Genomic DNA, 18,002 nt, shown 5'->3' on the forward strand with positions numbered 1-18,002 from the left:
CTCATTAAGAAGCAGAGGTTACTCAATCGTGATATTAGGCAGGATGTAAAGTCAGCATTTCAGCCCATTCCCTGGTCAGACCACAGGGTATCTCTGAGTATTAGCAAAGAAAAAAAGAACTGAAATTTATAAAATATACTTCTTGATCATGTTATGTTGCAACCAAACAAATCCTTTTTGAAGTGTGGATTTGACATAATGTGGGAATTGTCAGAGGCAATATGAACACAGCACGATCCCATAATCAGCGACATGATAATGACCGTTTACTTTAGGGATGCTGGTTGAGAGATAGAAGACCTCTCCCTTCTTTCAAATAACCATAAGATCTTTTAAGGCTGCCTGAGAAAGTAAATTACTTACTTTATTTTTCCATCAGATAACACCTCCAGCGGAACAACACTCCCTTAGTATTGAGTCTCTAGAAGTGCAGCACTTCCTCAATACTGATCCTTCAACAGAATTCCCTTAAGTGCTGGCTTTCCAACAATTCAGCCTCTCTGACAGCATAGAACTGCCTTAGTACAGACTCTGCAGCAGTGCATCGCTCCCTTACTAATGATCCTCCAACTGTTTAGTGCTTCTTACACAGAACAGTCTCTCTTCCTCAGCTACACTAGCACCATCACCACCTTTTCTTACATTACATTGATCACTGTATCGGCGCTTCCTTGTCCTCCCAGAAGGAGCTCAAAGAGTTTATCCACACCTTCCACCCTGACCTCAAATTCATCTGGACCATCTCTAACACCTCCCTACCCTACCTGGACCTCTCTGTCTCCATCTCCGGCAACCATTTCAGCACCAACATCTATTACAAACCCACTGGTTCACACAGCTACCTCGATCACTCTCCTCTCACCCCGCCTCCTGCAAAAATGCAATCCCTTACTCTCAATTCCTCCGCCTCCACCTCCGCTGTATCTGCTCCCAGGAGGAGCAATTCCACTCCAGGACATCCCAGATGTCCTCCTACTTCAAGGACTGGAATTTCCCCTCCCCCGTGAACAATGATGCCCTTAACCACATCTCCTCCATTTCCCGCACCTCTGTCCTCAAAACAAACTCCCCTAACCACATCAAGGGTAGAGTCCCCCAGTCCTCACATTCCACTTCACTAATCCTTAAGCCCAACACATTATCATCCCACACTTCCACCACCTGCAGTCTAACTCCCACCATCAAAATATATTTCCCTCTCCACCCCTGTCTGCATTTCACAGGGACCGTTCCCTCTGCGACTCCCTCGTTCAGTCTACGCTCCCATCATCATACCTGGAACCTTGCCCGGCAGCCACAGGAGGTGCGAAACCTGCCCCCACACGTCCCCCCATCACCTCCATCCAAAGCCCCAGAGAGTCATTCCAAGTCTGGCAAAGATTCACCTGCATTTCCTCCAACCTGATTTATTGCATCCATTGCTCCTGATATGGTCTCCTCTGCATCAGAGAGACCAAATGCAAACTCGAGGAGTAGTTCAGGGAACATCTATGGTCCGGAAGCTCCAACCAATCCCACCTTCTGGTTGCTATCCATTTCAACTTCCCCTCCCACTCCCCCGATGACATGTCCATCCTCCTCCACCGTCAACACAAGGTCACACGCAAACTGGAGGAAGAATACCTCATCTTCCACCTCATTACAACCATATGGCCTTAACATAGAATTTACCAGCTTCCAAATCTCCCTATCCCCCACCTCATTCCAGGCCCAGCCCTCCCTCTCCACTCCACCCCCTTAACCTGACCCTATCTGTCCATCCTCCTTCCCACCTATCTGCTCCACTCTTCCCACTGACTACTCACAGCCACCTCCTACCTGCGTCCACCTATCGCCATCCCACGCACCATTCCCCCATAGTGAAAAATGAGAAAATATATCAGTTGCTGGGAATCTGGGAAGATAAATCTTTGAACAAATGCTGGAAACACCTCCGAATCAGGCAAGATTTGTTAAGAAAATAAAATGTTAACATTGTGTGAGCAGCCTTGAAGAGAATGCGATCTGATCAGCTACTGTGTCCATAAAAGTTATTCTCCTTTATTGTAACAACGACGATGAGTTATATAGCAGCCTTAATGCAATAAAACTTCCAAAGGTACTTCATAGAACGATGTTTGAACAAAATTAAACATCAAATTGGCTAAAGTAATTTTCAAAAAATTGCATTAATTCGTGGGGTATGGGCATCGTTGACAGGGCCCAGCATTTATTGCCCGTCCCTAGTTGCCCTTGAGAAAGTGATGATGAGCTGCCTTCTTGAATCGCTGCAGTCCATTTGCTTCACTCACAATGCCATTAGAGAGGGAATTCCAGGATTTTGACTCAACAACAGTGAAGGAATAACGATCAATTTCCAAGTCAGGATAGTGAGCGATTTGATGGGGAATGTGCAGGTAGTGGTGTTCCAATGTATCTCCTGCCTTTGTCTTACTAGACGGAAGTGGTCGCAGGTTTGAAAGGTGCTGTCTGAATATCTTTGGTGTATTTCTGCAGTGTATCTTGTAGACAGTATACACTGCTGCTCCTTAATGTCAGTGATGGAGGGAGTGGATGTTTGTGGATGTGCTGCCAATTAAGCAATTATAACATTGGATCAAACTTTCATTTGAGAAGTAGATTTTAAGGATGCAGCAGTCTGTCGAACACTGTGAGGTAATGTCTGTGTCCTTGCATCTACTGGGCTTCAGGCAGAAAACCAGGCAAAGTGATTTTATTTTAATGGTACAATCCCTTCCTGAAGAAGGTGTTTGGTATGCTTGCCTTTGTTGGTCAGTGCATTGAGTCTAGGATTTGGCAGGTCATGTTGCAGCTATACTGGACATTGGTTAGGCCATTTTTGGAATATTGCATTCAGTTTTCGTCTCCCTGTTGTAGGAAAGATATTGTTAAACTTGAAAGGGTTCAGAATAATTTACAAAGATGCTGTCAGGGCTGGAGGGTTTGAGCTATAGGGAGAGGCTGAATAGCCTGGGGCTGTATTCCCTGGAGCGTCAGAGGCCAAGGGGTGACCTTATAGAGGTTTATAAAATCATGAGGTGCATGGATAGAATGAATAGCCAATATCTTTTCCTCAGGATCTGGGAGTCCAAAACTGGACGGCAAAGATTTGAGGTGAGAGGGGCAAGATTTAAAAGGGGCTTAAGGGGCAAAGTTTTCCCATAGAGGGTGGTGCGTGTATTGAATGAGCCAGGGGAAGTGGTGGAGACTGGTGTAATTACAACATTTAAAAGGCATATGGATGGGGATATGATTAGGAAAGGTTTAGAGGGATATAGGCCAAGTGCTGACAAAAGGGGGTAGATTAATATGGAATATCTGTTGGGGTGGACAAGTTGGACTGAAGGGTCTATTTCCGTGCTGTACATCTCTATGACGCAGTATATTCAGACTGTATCAGTCACTACTGATCCTCAACAAATTGGCAGGTTCTTAACTGGAATTAAACATAATGGCATCTCTATCTGAAGAGTTGAATGAACCTTTATATTACCTTTGTAGTATTTTCCAGGTCTTTGCATGATCTGGAGTCGTCTCGGGTGTTTCAGGTGTTGAGCAGTCCCCATAGCCACGCAGCAGGAGAGAAGTATTCAGAATGGAATGATCAGCTTCATGTAGAGAGCAGAGGTACAGCCAACAAACAAGACCAGACTGTGAACGGCAAAGAACTCACTCAAGATACTGAAAGCCACGCGCCTAATGGGTCCAACTCTTCGCTGAGGATTGGTGACATTGCCAAAGGGGTCACCATCCTTGAAGATCTCAATCCTGAGGACCACATTGAAGACCCTGTTCGAGGACACTCACCATGGACTGAACTGACCCCTGACCATAGAGATGAAATGTAGGGGATTTGGAAATCTGGGACTTATCTTTTAAAGGGGAAAGGAATCATGACTGATCAAACATGGAAGATCAGAATCAGATTTACACCATTCCATCAAAATACATTGTATCAGTTCTCCCTTATACATCAGAGCCAGCGCCTCGGTCTCAAATTAGCTGTATTGCACAGTCCAGATATTGCTCTGATCTGCCCTATCTTGGCTAACCGGGTACAACTCTAATTTTTTTTTTAACAGGAAGCATCAGTCTTAATGACATTATTCTGAACAATCATTACGTTAATATTCAGTATACTGATTGATATTTTTCAAAACTAATCACTGTTGACAACAGTTAGTAAGAATGAAAGGAGTAAGTGTGTAGAAACTATACTGTTTTGCTTCTTGTTATAATGCTAGATATCCTTTTGCCCTTATTTGAACCTGGGTCAGAAGTGTGCTCTGAGGTCACTGGATCTCTGTGGTGATATCGTATTGTGAGTTGGCCCTCTTTCTGGTTTGCACGTCTGAACTTCACATTTTCTGAGGTGATCCATCTCACCCGGTTTCAATTGTTCTTATGGTGCCTGTTGTTTGTACTTCTCCAGTGAAGATGGTGATAGATGGGCAGGCTTTGATGGGTAAAGAATGAACCCCTGGCCATCTTACCAAAGTTTCTCGTGAGCACCAACATGGAGATCGGCTGGCTACGAGGTCAGATGCTTTGACAGGGAGACTGCAGGATTCTCCATAATGAGCTGAATGAAATTTTGTCCCCTGTACTTTTCTTGTGACCCGACTGAGTGAGAAAGAAATCAATCTGGCTCTCTAAATCTCTGCATGTGCAGTGTTTTTGTCCCTCACTAAATCCCCAATTGCAGACTCCATTCTCTCTCACCAGAGCCCATTCACCAGACCCTCCTCTCCCATCATCCACCCTGTACTGCCATCTCCTGCCTCAGTAACAATCCCTCACCATACCTATCACCCATCCCCATCTCCCCCTACCCTCACCTTTCACCCCCTCAATGCCCAGGCCTCCTCATCTTCTGCTCCTTCACCCTTTATCATTCCCCATACGTGATACTACTTTCTGATGTGCTAGTTGTTGCTTTATACTCTTATTCCTTCCCAAAAAATTTATAACATTCAATTGATGTTCACTGAAGTGATTTTTTTGTAAAGATTTCACTGCCACAATCAGAATAAGTGCAAATCATTAAAATTCCAAAATTTTAAAAGTGTTGAATATGTTTGTGTGTTTTTTTTCACACTTTGAAACTACCATGAGCCACCTTCTCCTCACTATATACTGGAAGATAATTGTTAATCTGCAAATTTTCATCTCAAGCTCAAAAATGGTCAATGGTGGGAAAAGCACGTGGCTTAATTGCTCACTTTCAACTGTGGACCATTTTAATCGAGGTTTAAAAATCATGAAGGGCATGGATAGGGTGAATGGCCAGTCTTTCCCCAAGTATAGGAGAGTCCAAAACCAGAGGGCATAGATTTAAGGTGAGAGGGAAAAGATTTAAAAGGGACCGAAGAGGCTAGAATTTTTTAGCAGAGGATGGGTGCATGTATGGAATGAGCTCCCAGAGGAAGTGGTGGAGTTGGGTACAGTTACAACATTTAAAAGGCATCCGGATAGGTATATGATTGGGAAGGGTTTAGAGGGATAAGGGCCAAATGCTGGCAAGTGGGACTAGATTAATGTAGGATATCTGATCGGCATGGATGATTTGGACCGAAGGCTCTGTCTTGGTGCTATACATCTCGATGGATCTATGACTCTAACTGCTGTGACTGTTCATGATAACACAAATGTTGGGACTCACAAAGTAAGCCATGTCATAGGACCATGTTAACAAAACAAAATGCCAAGATTTTTCCCATTAGTATGGAAAGGAGCAATGAGACCCTTGCAATGTTTGGAAATTTTATAATAGATTTCTACTGTAGTAGGACACCATTCAAATATACAAAGCATTAGCTCACAAGAATGTTAATGGAGTTCACTAATACTTGAAACATGGAATACAAAAGCCATGGAAAGGACAATGTTTCCTGAATATTATTGATGCCTAATATAAAACATATGAGAGACTGGGCCATCCAAGTGTGATGCATCAGAATTTTTCACTAGCCCTGCTCTCACATCGAGAGATGTGATCTCTTGAAGAGCCAATGTTGGTCAGTTTGGGGAAACAAGTAAACTATATATAAGCTTTAACAAATGAAGTTATAAGGTGAGACTGGAAAAACTCGGGTTGGTTTCTCTGGAATGGGGGAGGCTGAGGGGAGACTTGATAGAAGTCTATAAAATTATGAGCTGCATAGATAGGGTTGGCGGTCAGAATCTTTTTCCCAGAGTTGAAATGTCAAACCAGGGAATATATACTTAAGGTGGGTGGGGGAGAGTTCAAAAAAGATGTGAGGGGCAAGTTTTTTTACACAGAGAGTGTTCGGAGTCTGGAACGTGTTGCTGGGGTAGTGATGGAGGCAAATACAATAGGGGCATTTAAGGGCCTTTTAGATGAACACATGAATATGCAGGAATGGAGGCATATGCACCAAGGACAGGCATTAATTTGGCGTCATGCTCGGCAGAACATCATGGGCCGAAGGGCCAACTCAATGTTGTTCAGTTCTATGTTCTAAATGATTCCACTCCTGAATCTTTCGATGACTGAAACTAATTCATTCTTAATCCTGACAATTTGATGCAGTAGCCACCTTTTATGAAAGGCAAGCTCCCACTTAGCAAGAAATAGATTTCGCTCTTTCATAACGGAACTTGGTGGGCTATCATTGATTACACGAGAAGGAGGGCTTGACCAGTTTGTTATTGTCTGGTCATTTTGACCTCCCCAGACGGTCAATGCTGCAAGCAGTGTATACACCATATCCCAAACTCAGAACCTAGGAGAATGTGAGGACTGCAGATGCTGGAGAGTCAGAGTCAAAAAGTGTGGCACTGGAAAAGCACAGCAGGTCAGGCAGCATCCAAGGAGCAGGCATATGCCCTTCATCAGGAACATGGAGGGGGAAGGGGGCTGAGAGATAAATAGGATGGGAGTGGCGGGGCCGGGGGGAAGGTAGCTGCGAAGGTAGATGCTGATGGGGGCTGATGGTGATAGGTCGGTGGGGAGGGTGGAGTGGATAGGTGGCAAGGAAGATGGATAGGTAGGACAGTTCAGGAGGGCAGTGCCCAGTTGGAGGGTTGGATCTAGGATGAGGTGTGGGAGGGCCGATTTGAAAACTGGTGAAGTTAATATTGATGCCATGTGGTTGCAGGGTCACAAGGTGGAAGAAGAGGCATTCTTCCTCCATTCATTGGGTTGCTTGGATTTGACGGTGGAGGAAGCCCAGGACTTGCATGTCCTTACTGGAGTAGGAGGAGGAGTTGAAGTGGTTGGCCACAGGATGGTGGGGTTGTTTGGTGGATGTGTCCCAGAGATGTTCCCTGAAATGTTCCACGAGTTGGCATCCTAATGTAGAAGAAACCACATCGAGAGCAATGGGCACAATAGATGAGGTGGGTGGAGGTGCAAGAAAAACTCTGCTGGATGTGAGAAGATCCTTTGGGGCCTTAGATGGAGGTGAGGGAGGAGGTGTGGCTACAGGTTTTGCACCTCTTGCGGTGGGGCAAGGGATCATGCGGGGGTTGGTGGGAGGCATGGACCTAACAAGGGAGTCATGGATGGAACAATGATAGGGGTGGGGAGGGAAATATATCTTTGGTGGTGGGGTCTGATTGCAGGTGGTGGAAGTGGCAGAGGATAATGTGCTGTATCTGGAGATTAGTGGACTGGAAGGTGAGGACCGGGGGTGGGAGTGGGGTGGGGTGGGGGGGGGGGGGGGGGGGATGGGGTTCTATGCTTGTTGCGTTTAGAGCGGTGTGGTTCAAGGGTGGAAGTGTGGGAAGTGGAGGAGATGCACCAAACTACCACTGCGCTCCCACCCCCCCGACCTTGTCCACTGGTTTGATGGTGAGGTTGGGATCGGAGGGAGGGAGTGGAGGACTGCACATTGCGAGGGTGAGAGGTTGGCGTGGATGAGAGGGGTGGACCAGTCAATGTCACTGTGGCAGTTGGAGATAAAGAGGTTGGGGGTGGGTACCAGACCAGCAAAGGGTGTCCAAGAGGATGGAGTATGTTGAAGGCAGGAGAAGGGGTCCTCAGAAGACTTATCACAATTACTTCCCACCAGCATCCACCTATCATCTTCCCAGCTACTTCCCCCAGCCCCACTCCCACCCTCCTATTTATCTCTCAGCCCCCATCACCCTCCACATTCCTGATGAAGGGCTTATGCCCAAAACATTGACTCTCCTGCTCCTTGGCTGCTGCCTGACCCGCTGTGTTTTTCCAGAGCCACACTTTTCAAATCTAACTCAGCACGATAGGCTGTTGTGCCTGATCCTACCTTCCCAGCTGTTAATTTCTTAATGCAATGTGATCCCTAACTTTTAAGTACACGAGAGATCAAATTACTTCAATTGCATTTATCCCAGCTTCCACTGTTAAACTTTAATGATGAAAACTAAAACACATGAAACATGAAATAGATATTTGCAGTATGTATTATCCAAACGCAAAGTGAGGTTGAAGAATCACAGCTTAGCAGGATGTTTTCAAAAATAATATTTCTCATAACCACAGCACAACACTTACCAGAGGCTGCTGATGAGACACAACCTGTTACATTCAGTAGCTAGACTTTGAGAAGTCTTTCAGCCTGGCAAAGCCTATTTTTACCAACTCGATGTACACCTTTACACCTCAAAACCTTCTGCCGAGACTCAAGTGAACCATTCACAAACAGCTATCACAGTGAGCAACAGCTTCAGAAAAAAGACGAGCTTCACATTCTCAGGACAACTGCAGGATGACAATAAATGCTAAAGTGATGCTCACATTCCAAGAACAAATATTTTTTAAAAAAACACTTGGAAACAGTAACAAGATGCCAGATTATTATCATTACATCTTGTAATTAGCTGCTAATTTCAAAAATAATTAATAGAACGGTGACAGACTGCACCAAATGCCTCTCAAATTCTCTAACACTTCATATTTGTACACAAACCTAGACAAGGCAGCCCACTTAACTGGCATTACATCCATAAGCATTCATCACCAATGCTCAGTAGTATCAGTGTACTATTTACAAGATGCACTGTAGAAATTCATTAAAGGTCCTCAGGCAGCACCTTCCAAACCCACAAGCACTTCCATTTAGAAGGGCAAGGGCAGCAGTTATATGGGACCACACCACCTTCAAGTTCTCCTCCAACCCACTCACCATCCTGACTGGGAAATATATCGCTTTTCCTTCACTGTCGCCGGGTCAAATCCTGGAATTCTCTCCCTAAGGGCATTGTGGGTCAACCCACAGCAGGAGGACTGCTGCGGTTCAAGAAGGTAGCTCACCCTCAATTTCTCAAGACCATCATCAATGGCAGAATTATTGAACCACAGTCTGCAACCTCATGGCTTGGGAGCATTGCAACCAAAACCAGAGGATCAACTCTGGTTCAATGTAGAGTGAAGGAGCGGCACTGTGCATTCCTAAAAAGGTGTCAAAATGGTGGAGCTGTCAATCAGGACTATTTGTGCACCAAACAGCATAAGCAGCAAATCATAGAGAGAGCGAATCCATCCCAAATCTCACCAGATCTAAGCTCTGTTGTCCTGTCACATTCAGTTGTGAATAGTGGTGGACAATTCAACAACGCACTGGAGAAGGAGGCTCCACAAATATCCCCATTCTCAATGATGGAAGAGCCCAGAAGGTCAGTACAAACAATAAGACTGAAGCATCCAGAACAGTCCTCACCAAAAGTGCTGAATGACTGATCCATCTTAGCCTTCAGATGATTCCAGACCTGGCCTTGAGATTAGATTAGATTCTCTACGGTATGAAAACAGGCTATTTAGCCCAAAACGTCCACACCAACCCTCCAGAGAGTAACCCACCCAGACCCATTCCCTTACACTACTCTATATTTACCCCGACTAATGAATGTAGCACAATGGGCAATTTAGCATGACCATTCACCTGACCTGCATATCTTTGGATTGTGGGAGTAAACAGGAGCACACCCACGCAGACACGGGGAGAACGCGCAAACTCCACACAGACAGTCACCCAAGGTGGGAAATGAGCCACTGAGCAATCGTATCACCCTGTGAGACTGGTGTGGTCTGGAGTCAAGGTCTGGTGCAGATTTGGGGGTTAGATCCTGGTGTGGACTGGGTTGGAAGTGTGAGAAACAGAACTCACTCACAAATCAATCAGCCTGAGACAAAGCCTTGGAAACAAGAACAATTTGTTACAGCCTTGCCAGGACCGGATGCTTCTGCAATCAAGCAGAAATGCGCGCGAAAACAGAGCATGTTAGCTTTCTTATTCAGTTTACAAGTTGCGGAATCACGCCTCCCTTTTCCCATCCTATCATATGCCGATTACCTCACTTGTTAGTTATTTTCTTATCTGGCCATCCTGCTGTCCTTGTCTGCATTCTTTGTTCCTTGTTTGTTACAGCTTGTTCTTTTATCCAGTTTCTCTTATCATACTATTAGCTTTATTGTGAAATGTCCTTGCTGCTTATTTTTGTGGTCAACTACAACACTTTAAAGTTATTTCCTGGCTTAAAACTATTTTCTTTAAAAGACCCTCTATATTCATTAAAGTATTCGCCTTAAGTATGCTACATGCTACAAGAATTCTGCGACCGTTTGTATAATGTTCCCCTTCCCTTCCCCCCACTACACCCCCTCCCCCACCTGCAAAAACAACATTTCTAATCTCCCACAGAAGGACAGTTATTCTGAACTTTGTATTTCCTTATTTTTCTAATTTATTCCTAAAATGTGCAATGCTAGACTTCTTTTTCTTTATTTTTCTATTTTCCCCCTAAGAAATTGTATTTAACAATCTGTACCTTTTTACCTAAGATGGCGCAGTATGTGGCGACCTGTAAGCTTTTCGTTGGACTCATTTGAGTGCAAGTGACAATAAAGCCAATTCTAATTCTAATTCTAATCTCAGCCAACATCATGTACCCATCCTCGACACACAACTGCCAACAGGTCAAAATGAAGGCTTTATAAGAGTATCTCAGTGACATTGTAAAGAATTTGTTTAAATTCAAGTATGCGACCTTAGTTGCTTAACAAGGATGACCTTTTCAAAATATCAACCTACAAAATGCCAAATCTGCAAATCCTAAATCAATAATTGCTTGTGTCTGAGCATTTCAGAGATTAGCAGCAGTTGAGCTGTCTGAGGAGTAAATTAAAAGATTTAATTCCACTGATCCCCGAATTTATGCACTGTTACATAATGTTCTATGATAATTGTTAAAATTTATTCATTGTATCATAATTAATCTGAAGTATGTATCATAATTTATAATCTTTGGAGACAAGCTGTGAAGATTGCATTGGAGAATGGGGCGGCGCCAGTAGCATTCTTGCTGTTTGCAGTTTGCAAGTCCTGGACTGTAGAGGATTGAGCACACAGTCCAGGTTGATGCTGCACTGTAAGATATGTTGGTGAAAAGTGGAGTCTTTTTGAAGAAGATTTTTCTATGGGATGTGCACAGCGAAACATTTGTTGCTCATTCCTACTTGTCCATGAATTGACTGGCTGTTCCAGCCATTTAAGAGGGTGATTAAAGCCTGCTTCCCCATTCAATGTGATCATGGCTGATCATCCGACTCACTAGCTTGTTCCCACTTCTCCTCATACCATTGATCATTTTAGCCCTATATCTAGTTCCTAATTCGATGTTTTGGCCTCAACGTCTTTCTTGTGGCAGGGAATTCTACAGGCTCACTATTCACTGCAAGAAGACATTTCTCCTCAACTCACTCCTGAATGGTCTATCTCTTATCCTCAGGCTGTGACCCCTGGTTCTGGATTGCCTAATAATTGGGAACATCCTTCCTGTATTTACCCTGTTTATCTCAGATAGAATTTTATAGCTTTCTATGAGATTTTCCTTCTCGTTCTTCTAAACTCTAGTGAATATAATCCTAACTGATCCAATCTCTCTTCGTGCATCTATCCTGTCATCCCAGGAATCAGTCTGGTAAGCCTTTGTTCCACTCTTCCATAGCCAGAACATCCTTCTTCAGACAAGGAGACCAGAACTGCACGCAATACTCCAGGTGTGGTCTCACCAAGGCCCTGTACAATTGCAGCAAGACATCCCTGCTTCTGTACTCGAGTCCTCTTACTGTGAAGGCCTACATTTGCCTTCTTCATCTGCACTTGCATGTTTACTTTCAGCAACTGGTGTCCAAGGACTCCCAGACCTAATTTCTCCTCCCCCTTTCCCAGGCTCGCAACGTTCAGATAATAAGCTGTCTTCCTGTTTTTGCTCCTAAAGTCAGTAACCTCACCTTTATCCACATTATACTGCATCTGTCATATATTTGTCCAATCGATCAATTTGTCCAAGTCTCAGCATCCTCTTCATAGTACACCAGAGAAAACAGATTCTCCCCACCTGATTTATCAGACTGATGATATTTGAACACTTCTATTAAGTTCACTCTTAAAGCTATCTGCTGTGAAGAGAAAACTTCCAGTTTCATACACTCTCCACCTCACTGAACTCCCTAATCCTTGGTATAAAACATAAGCAGAGGAGTGTAAGAGGATTGTAAGTCTCCTCAACCATTTCATGATCTTATGACTGATTTACTGTTACACCACTTTCTCACTTTATCCTCTCATTCCTTGATTCCCTTAATTATCCCGAAAATGATTGAGTCTGGTATATCCTCAACATCTGAGTATTCGCAGATCTCTGGAGTAGTGACTCCCAAAGATTAACAATCCTCAGAGTGACAATATTTCCGAAATGGTTAACTATCTCATCCTGAGACACTAGGGGGAACTGATTGTGCAGAGGTTTTGTTTTGCACCTGGGCCAGTTGTGCTTTTCCAGCACCACACTCTTGACAGTGATCCAGTGGTCAGGGCTAGCGCTCTGGACAACATAGATGTAAACCTCAACACAGCACCTAGTGAAATTTAAATGGTATTAGTCAAAGTAAAATGTGGAACAACAATAATTTTATGGTTTCCATCTAATGGTTGCTGAGGGAATGGTCTTTTCGGGATGCTGATAGGGGTGGAGAGGGAAATATATCTCTGGTGGTGGGGTCCGTTTGGAGGTGGCAGAAGTGACAGAGGATGATGCGTTGTGTGAGGAGGTTGGTGTGTTGGAAGGTGAGGACTGGGGGGTTCTGTCCTTGTTGCATTGGAGGGATAGGGTTCAAGGGCGGTGGTGTGTGAAGTGGAGGAGATGCACCTGGAGGGCATCAGCAACCACATGGGGAGAGAAATTGCGATTGTGGAAGATGGAAGCCATCTGGGACTTTCTGAGGTGGAATTGATCATCCTGGGAACAGATGCGGCAGAGGCAGAGGAATTGGGAATAAGGGATGGAGTTTTTACACAAGGTAGGGTGGGAGGAGGTGTAGTCTGGGTAGCTGTGGGAATCGGTGGACTTGTAGTGTATGTCTGTGGTTTGTTGGTTGCCAGAGACGGTGGTCCAGGAAGCTGAGGGAGGTTTCCGAGGTGGTCCAGGTGAATTTGAGGTCGGGGTGGAAGGTGTTGGTAAAGACTACTTCTGCAGGATCCACCAGTGCCGCTAGATTCACCAGCACAGATGCCAAACCTACCTTGCACGTCACTTCCGCCGCTAGTGACATCACCAGTCGAGTACCTAACCGAAACATTGCCCTCGCTGCTTGTGATGCCACTTCTGCCCCCGTTAACACAGCCATAAGCACCACTTCCGTCCCCTTTGTAAGGGTCACTTCCGTTGGTGACGTCACTACTGACCCTATAAATACGCCCACTCATGCTCCAGCCCCACTCCAGGTTCTAGCTCCCAACCCTGCCATGTCTTCACCATTCTCCCAGACCTCTCCCTCACTGAGGACGAACGTTTAGTCCTCAGTAAAGGCCTCAACTTTATCCCTCCACGGTCCCAGATTAATGAGTTCGACACACGCTGCAATCTTGAAAGTTTCTTCCACCGCCTCCATCTCCAGGCCCACTTTTTCAACCAAGACACCCACCCACTCATTGAGGACCCCTTCTCCCGCCTCCAACATACCCCATCCACCTGGACACCCCGTGCTGGCCTATTACCCACCCTTGACCTCTTCATTTCAAACTGCTGCCGTGACATTGACTGCCTTAACCTGTCCAACTGCCTCACCCACTCCAACCTCTCCCCCTCGCAACATGCAGTTCTCCACTCCCTCCGCTCCAGCCCCAACCTCACCAACAAACCTGCAGACAAGGGGAGGCGCTGTAGTAGTGTGGCGCACCAACATCTACACTGCTGAAGCCAGGCACCAACTCGCACACCTCCTCCTACTGCCCCCCTGATCATGACCTCACCTCCCATCACCAAACCATCATCTCCCAGACCATCAACAACCTCATCATCTCAGGGGGATCTCCCATCCACAGCCTCCAACCTCATTGTCCGTGAATCCCGCACTGCCCGATTCTGCCTCTTTCCACAGATTCACAAACCTGACTAAACCTCCTCCCATCCTACCTCCTGTAAAAATGCCATCCTTTACTCCCAATTCCTCTGCCTCCACTGCATCTGTTCCCAGAATGACCAATTCCACCTCAGCAAGTCCCAGATGGCCTCCATCTTTCACGATCGCAACTACGTGGTTGACAATGCTCTCCAGCACATCTCCTTCACTTCATGCACCACCGCCCATGAACCCCACCCCTCCAAACGCAACAATGATAGAACCCCCTGGTCTTCACCTTCCACCCCACCAACCTCCACATACAAAGCATCATCCTGTCCCACTTCCGCCACCTCCAAACGGATCCCACCAACAGAGGTATATTTCCCTCCCCACCCCTATCAGCATTCCGAAAAGGCAATTCTCTTGACGCCTCCCTCATCAGTTCCACACATCCCACCAGCACACACCCCACTCCTGACACCTTTCCCTGCCATTGCAGGAAGTGCAAAACCTGCGCCAACACCACTCGCCTCACCTCTGTCCAAGGCCCCAAGGGATCCTTCCACATCCGTCAGAAATTTATCTGTACCTCCACCAATATCATCTACTTCATCCGTTGCACTCGGGTGTGGTCTCCTCTACACCGGGGAGACAGGACGCCTTCTTGTGGATGGTTTCAGAGAACATCTCTGGGACACCCGCACACACCAACCCCACCGGCCCGTGGCTGAACACTTCAATTCTCTCTCCCACTCCATCAAGGACATGCAGGTTCTGGGCGTCCTCCATCACCAAGCCATTACCACCCGACTAGGAGCTGAGAGCACAGCTTCAGGGTGAAAGGATCACCCTTTAGAACTGAAATGAGAAGGAATTTCTTGAGCCAGAGGGTGATGAACCTGTGGAACTCATTGCCGCAGTAGGCTGTGGAGGAGGAATGCCTCATATTCTGCCTTGGGACCATGCAACCACATGGTATCAATATGGATTTCAACAGCTTGCTCATTTCCCCTCCTTCCACATTATCCCAGCCCCAAACTTCCAACTCAGCAACACCCTCCGGACCTGTCCATCACTCCCCCCTCTGGACCTATCACCTTCTCCGTCACCTTCATCCACCTATCGCTTTCTCACCTACCTTTCCCTAAACCCCATCCCCTCCCATTTATCTCTCAGCCCTGACCCACAAGCCTCATGCCTGATGAAGGGCTTATGCCCGAAACGTCGATTCTCCTGCTCCTCGGATGCTGCCTGACTGTTGCGCTTTTCCAGCACCACACTCTCAACTCCAATCTCCAGCATCTGCAGTCCTCACTTTCTCCTCAGACCACATTTGGAATATTATGAGCAGTTTTGGGCCACGTATCCAAGGAAGGATGTGCTGGTGTTGGAGGGGGTCCAGAGGAAGTTTACAAGAATGATCCCAGGGACGGAGCACTTGTCATATGAAAAGCGGTTGAGGACATTGGGTCTGTGCTTGATGGAGTTTAGAATGGTGAGGAGGATACTGATGGAAAACTTCAGGACACTGAGAGGCCTGGACACAGTGGATATGGAGAAGATGTTTCCATTAATATGAGAGACTAGGAGCTGAGAGCACAGCTTCAGGGTGAAAGGATCACCCTTTAGAACTGAAATGAGAAGGAATTTCTTGAGCCAGAGGGTGGTGAACCTGTGGAACTCATTGCCGCAGTAGGCTGTGGAGGCCCAGTCATCCAGTGTCTTTAAGATAGAGATAGATAAGTTCTTGATTGTAAGGGAATCAAGGGTTATGGGGAGAAGGTGGGAGAATGGCATTAAGAAACATCAGCCATGATGAAATGGTGGAGCAGACTCAGTGGGCTGAATGGTCTATTTCTTATGGAAGGTCAGAGGAAGTGTGGTAAAAACCTTTGTGATAACTCTGGAATAACAGTGTTTGGTTTTCAGTGCACTACCCCATTGAGGTGCAATAAAGTTTGGGGGCTCATCTGGGATTGTTTGTAATTGTAGCATGAGAGTCTGGGTGTGGTATTAGTCAATAACGCTGGTGAAGAGAAATGTCAGATTCTGCATTGGATATACGATATGGCACAGGAAAGGATTTCTGCAGGTAGCAAAGTTGTCCCTGGTAATGTTAAAGGAATTTTAAAAGAGCACGTTGATTGATTGGCAGGTAAACTAGAGGTAACATTGCCTGACAGAGCAAGGAATACAAATAATTGAGGGTATGGCATGGCACTTGGGTTCAGAGTTAAAGAGCATGCACTCCCAGCAGTGAATCATCAGAATCAGGTGATATTCAGCTGGAGCTAAAGCAGGATGAGCATAAGCAGAGAATGAAGAAGCTAAAGATGATAGAAAAAGACAAAGAATGAGTGGAGAAAAATAAGGAAAAGGAGACAGAATCAAAAAGTAGGAAGAACACAGAGGGTGATTTGCCTGTGGAATGAACTTCCTGAGGAAATGGTGGATGTGGGTTCAGTTACAACATTTAAAAGTACTTGGATAAGTACATAAATGGGAAAGGTTTGGAGGGATATGGACCAGGAGCAGGTTAGATTAGATTAGATTCCCTATAGTGCGGAACCAGGCCCTTCAGCCCAACAAGTCCACACCGACCCTCTGAAGAGTAACCCACCCAGTCCCATTTCCCTCTGACAAATGCACCTGACACTATGGACAATTTAGCAGGGCCAATTCACCTGGCACGCACATCTTTGGTCTGTGGGAGGAAACCCACATAGACACGAGGAGGATGTGCAAACTTCACACAGACAGCCACCTGAGGCTGGAATCAAACCTGGGTCCCTGGTGCTGTGAAGCTGCAGTGCTAACCACTGAGCCACTGCAACACCACCCCCACTACCTCTCGCAGTTCAGTTTAGTTTGGGATGATGTTCAGCAGGGAGTGGAGAGTCTGTTTCCATGCTGGATGAGTCTAGAAATGGAAAGTCAGGAACTGGAATTGAGTAAACCCGAATTAAAATAGCAAAGGGAAGGGAAAGTGAGAGATAAGCTGAAAATGATGCTATTAAAACAGGAGACATACGATGTTAATACAAGCTGTGGTGGGGAGAATCTGAGTCATAATTTGAAGTCCAATCAGGAAACGTTTGCACAGGCCTCACCCAAATTTGAGGAAACTGATGTGGAGGCATTCTTTATGCCATTTGAGAAAATGGCTAGACAAATGAATTTGTAAAAGAAGACTGGGCATTGCCTGTGCAGAGTCAGGTGACAGGTAAAACACAGGAAATTTCTGCTTTGTTGTCAGAGGAGGTTTCTTGGGGTTATGACGCTTTAGAGAAAGCTACATTTGCTGCCTATAAGTTAATGTCTAATGCACAATATTCCTCAGGCAATCCGAAGGAAATGTAAGGAAACAGCCTGGGCAAATCCTATATTAAATTCAAAAATGGTTTGACAAGTGGATCCAAGTATTAGAAACTGAAACCTAGTGTGAAAAACTTAAAGAGATTATTCTCTTCGAAGAATTTAAAAACCCACCTGCTTTCACAATAAGAAACAATGTGGAGCACTGAAGGGTAGATAGACAGCAATAATGGCTGATGGTTAAGTTGGAAGATGGAGGATGATGTGGGAACATATGAAATTGTTCATTTTGGAAGGGAGAGTAAGTGAACAGTTTTAACGTAGTTTTAAGTTAAGG

The 18,002-nt window shown here is 45.5% G+C and overlaps 1 protein-coding gene across 1 annotated transcript in view; it reads left to right on the top strand.

Moving 5' to 3' along the window:
* LOC122565173 (cyclic AMP-responsive element-binding protein 3-like protein 3) overlaps positions 1-5,068 on the top strand; it is a 102,779-nt gene extending 97,711 nt beyond the window's left edge. Inside the window, exon 10 of the mRNA XM_043720876.2 lies at positions 3,502-5,068. Coding sequence (XP_043576811.2) covers positions 3,502-3,848 — 347 coding nt within the window. The 3' untranslated portion in view covers positions 3,849-5,068. The remainder of the gene's footprint in view (positions 1-3,501) is intronic.
* Positions 5,069-18,002: the final 12,934 nt, after the last annotated feature.

This window comes from Chiloscyllium plagiosum, unplaced genomic scaffold, assembly GCF_037043375.1.
Source record: "Chiloscyllium plagiosum isolate Xiang-an unplaced genomic scaffold, Cpla_swu_hap1 HiC_scaffold_28, whole genome shotgun sequence".
NCBI lineage: Eukaryota > Metazoa > Chordata > Chondrichthyes > Orectolobiformes > Hemiscylliidae > Chiloscyllium > Chiloscyllium plagiosum.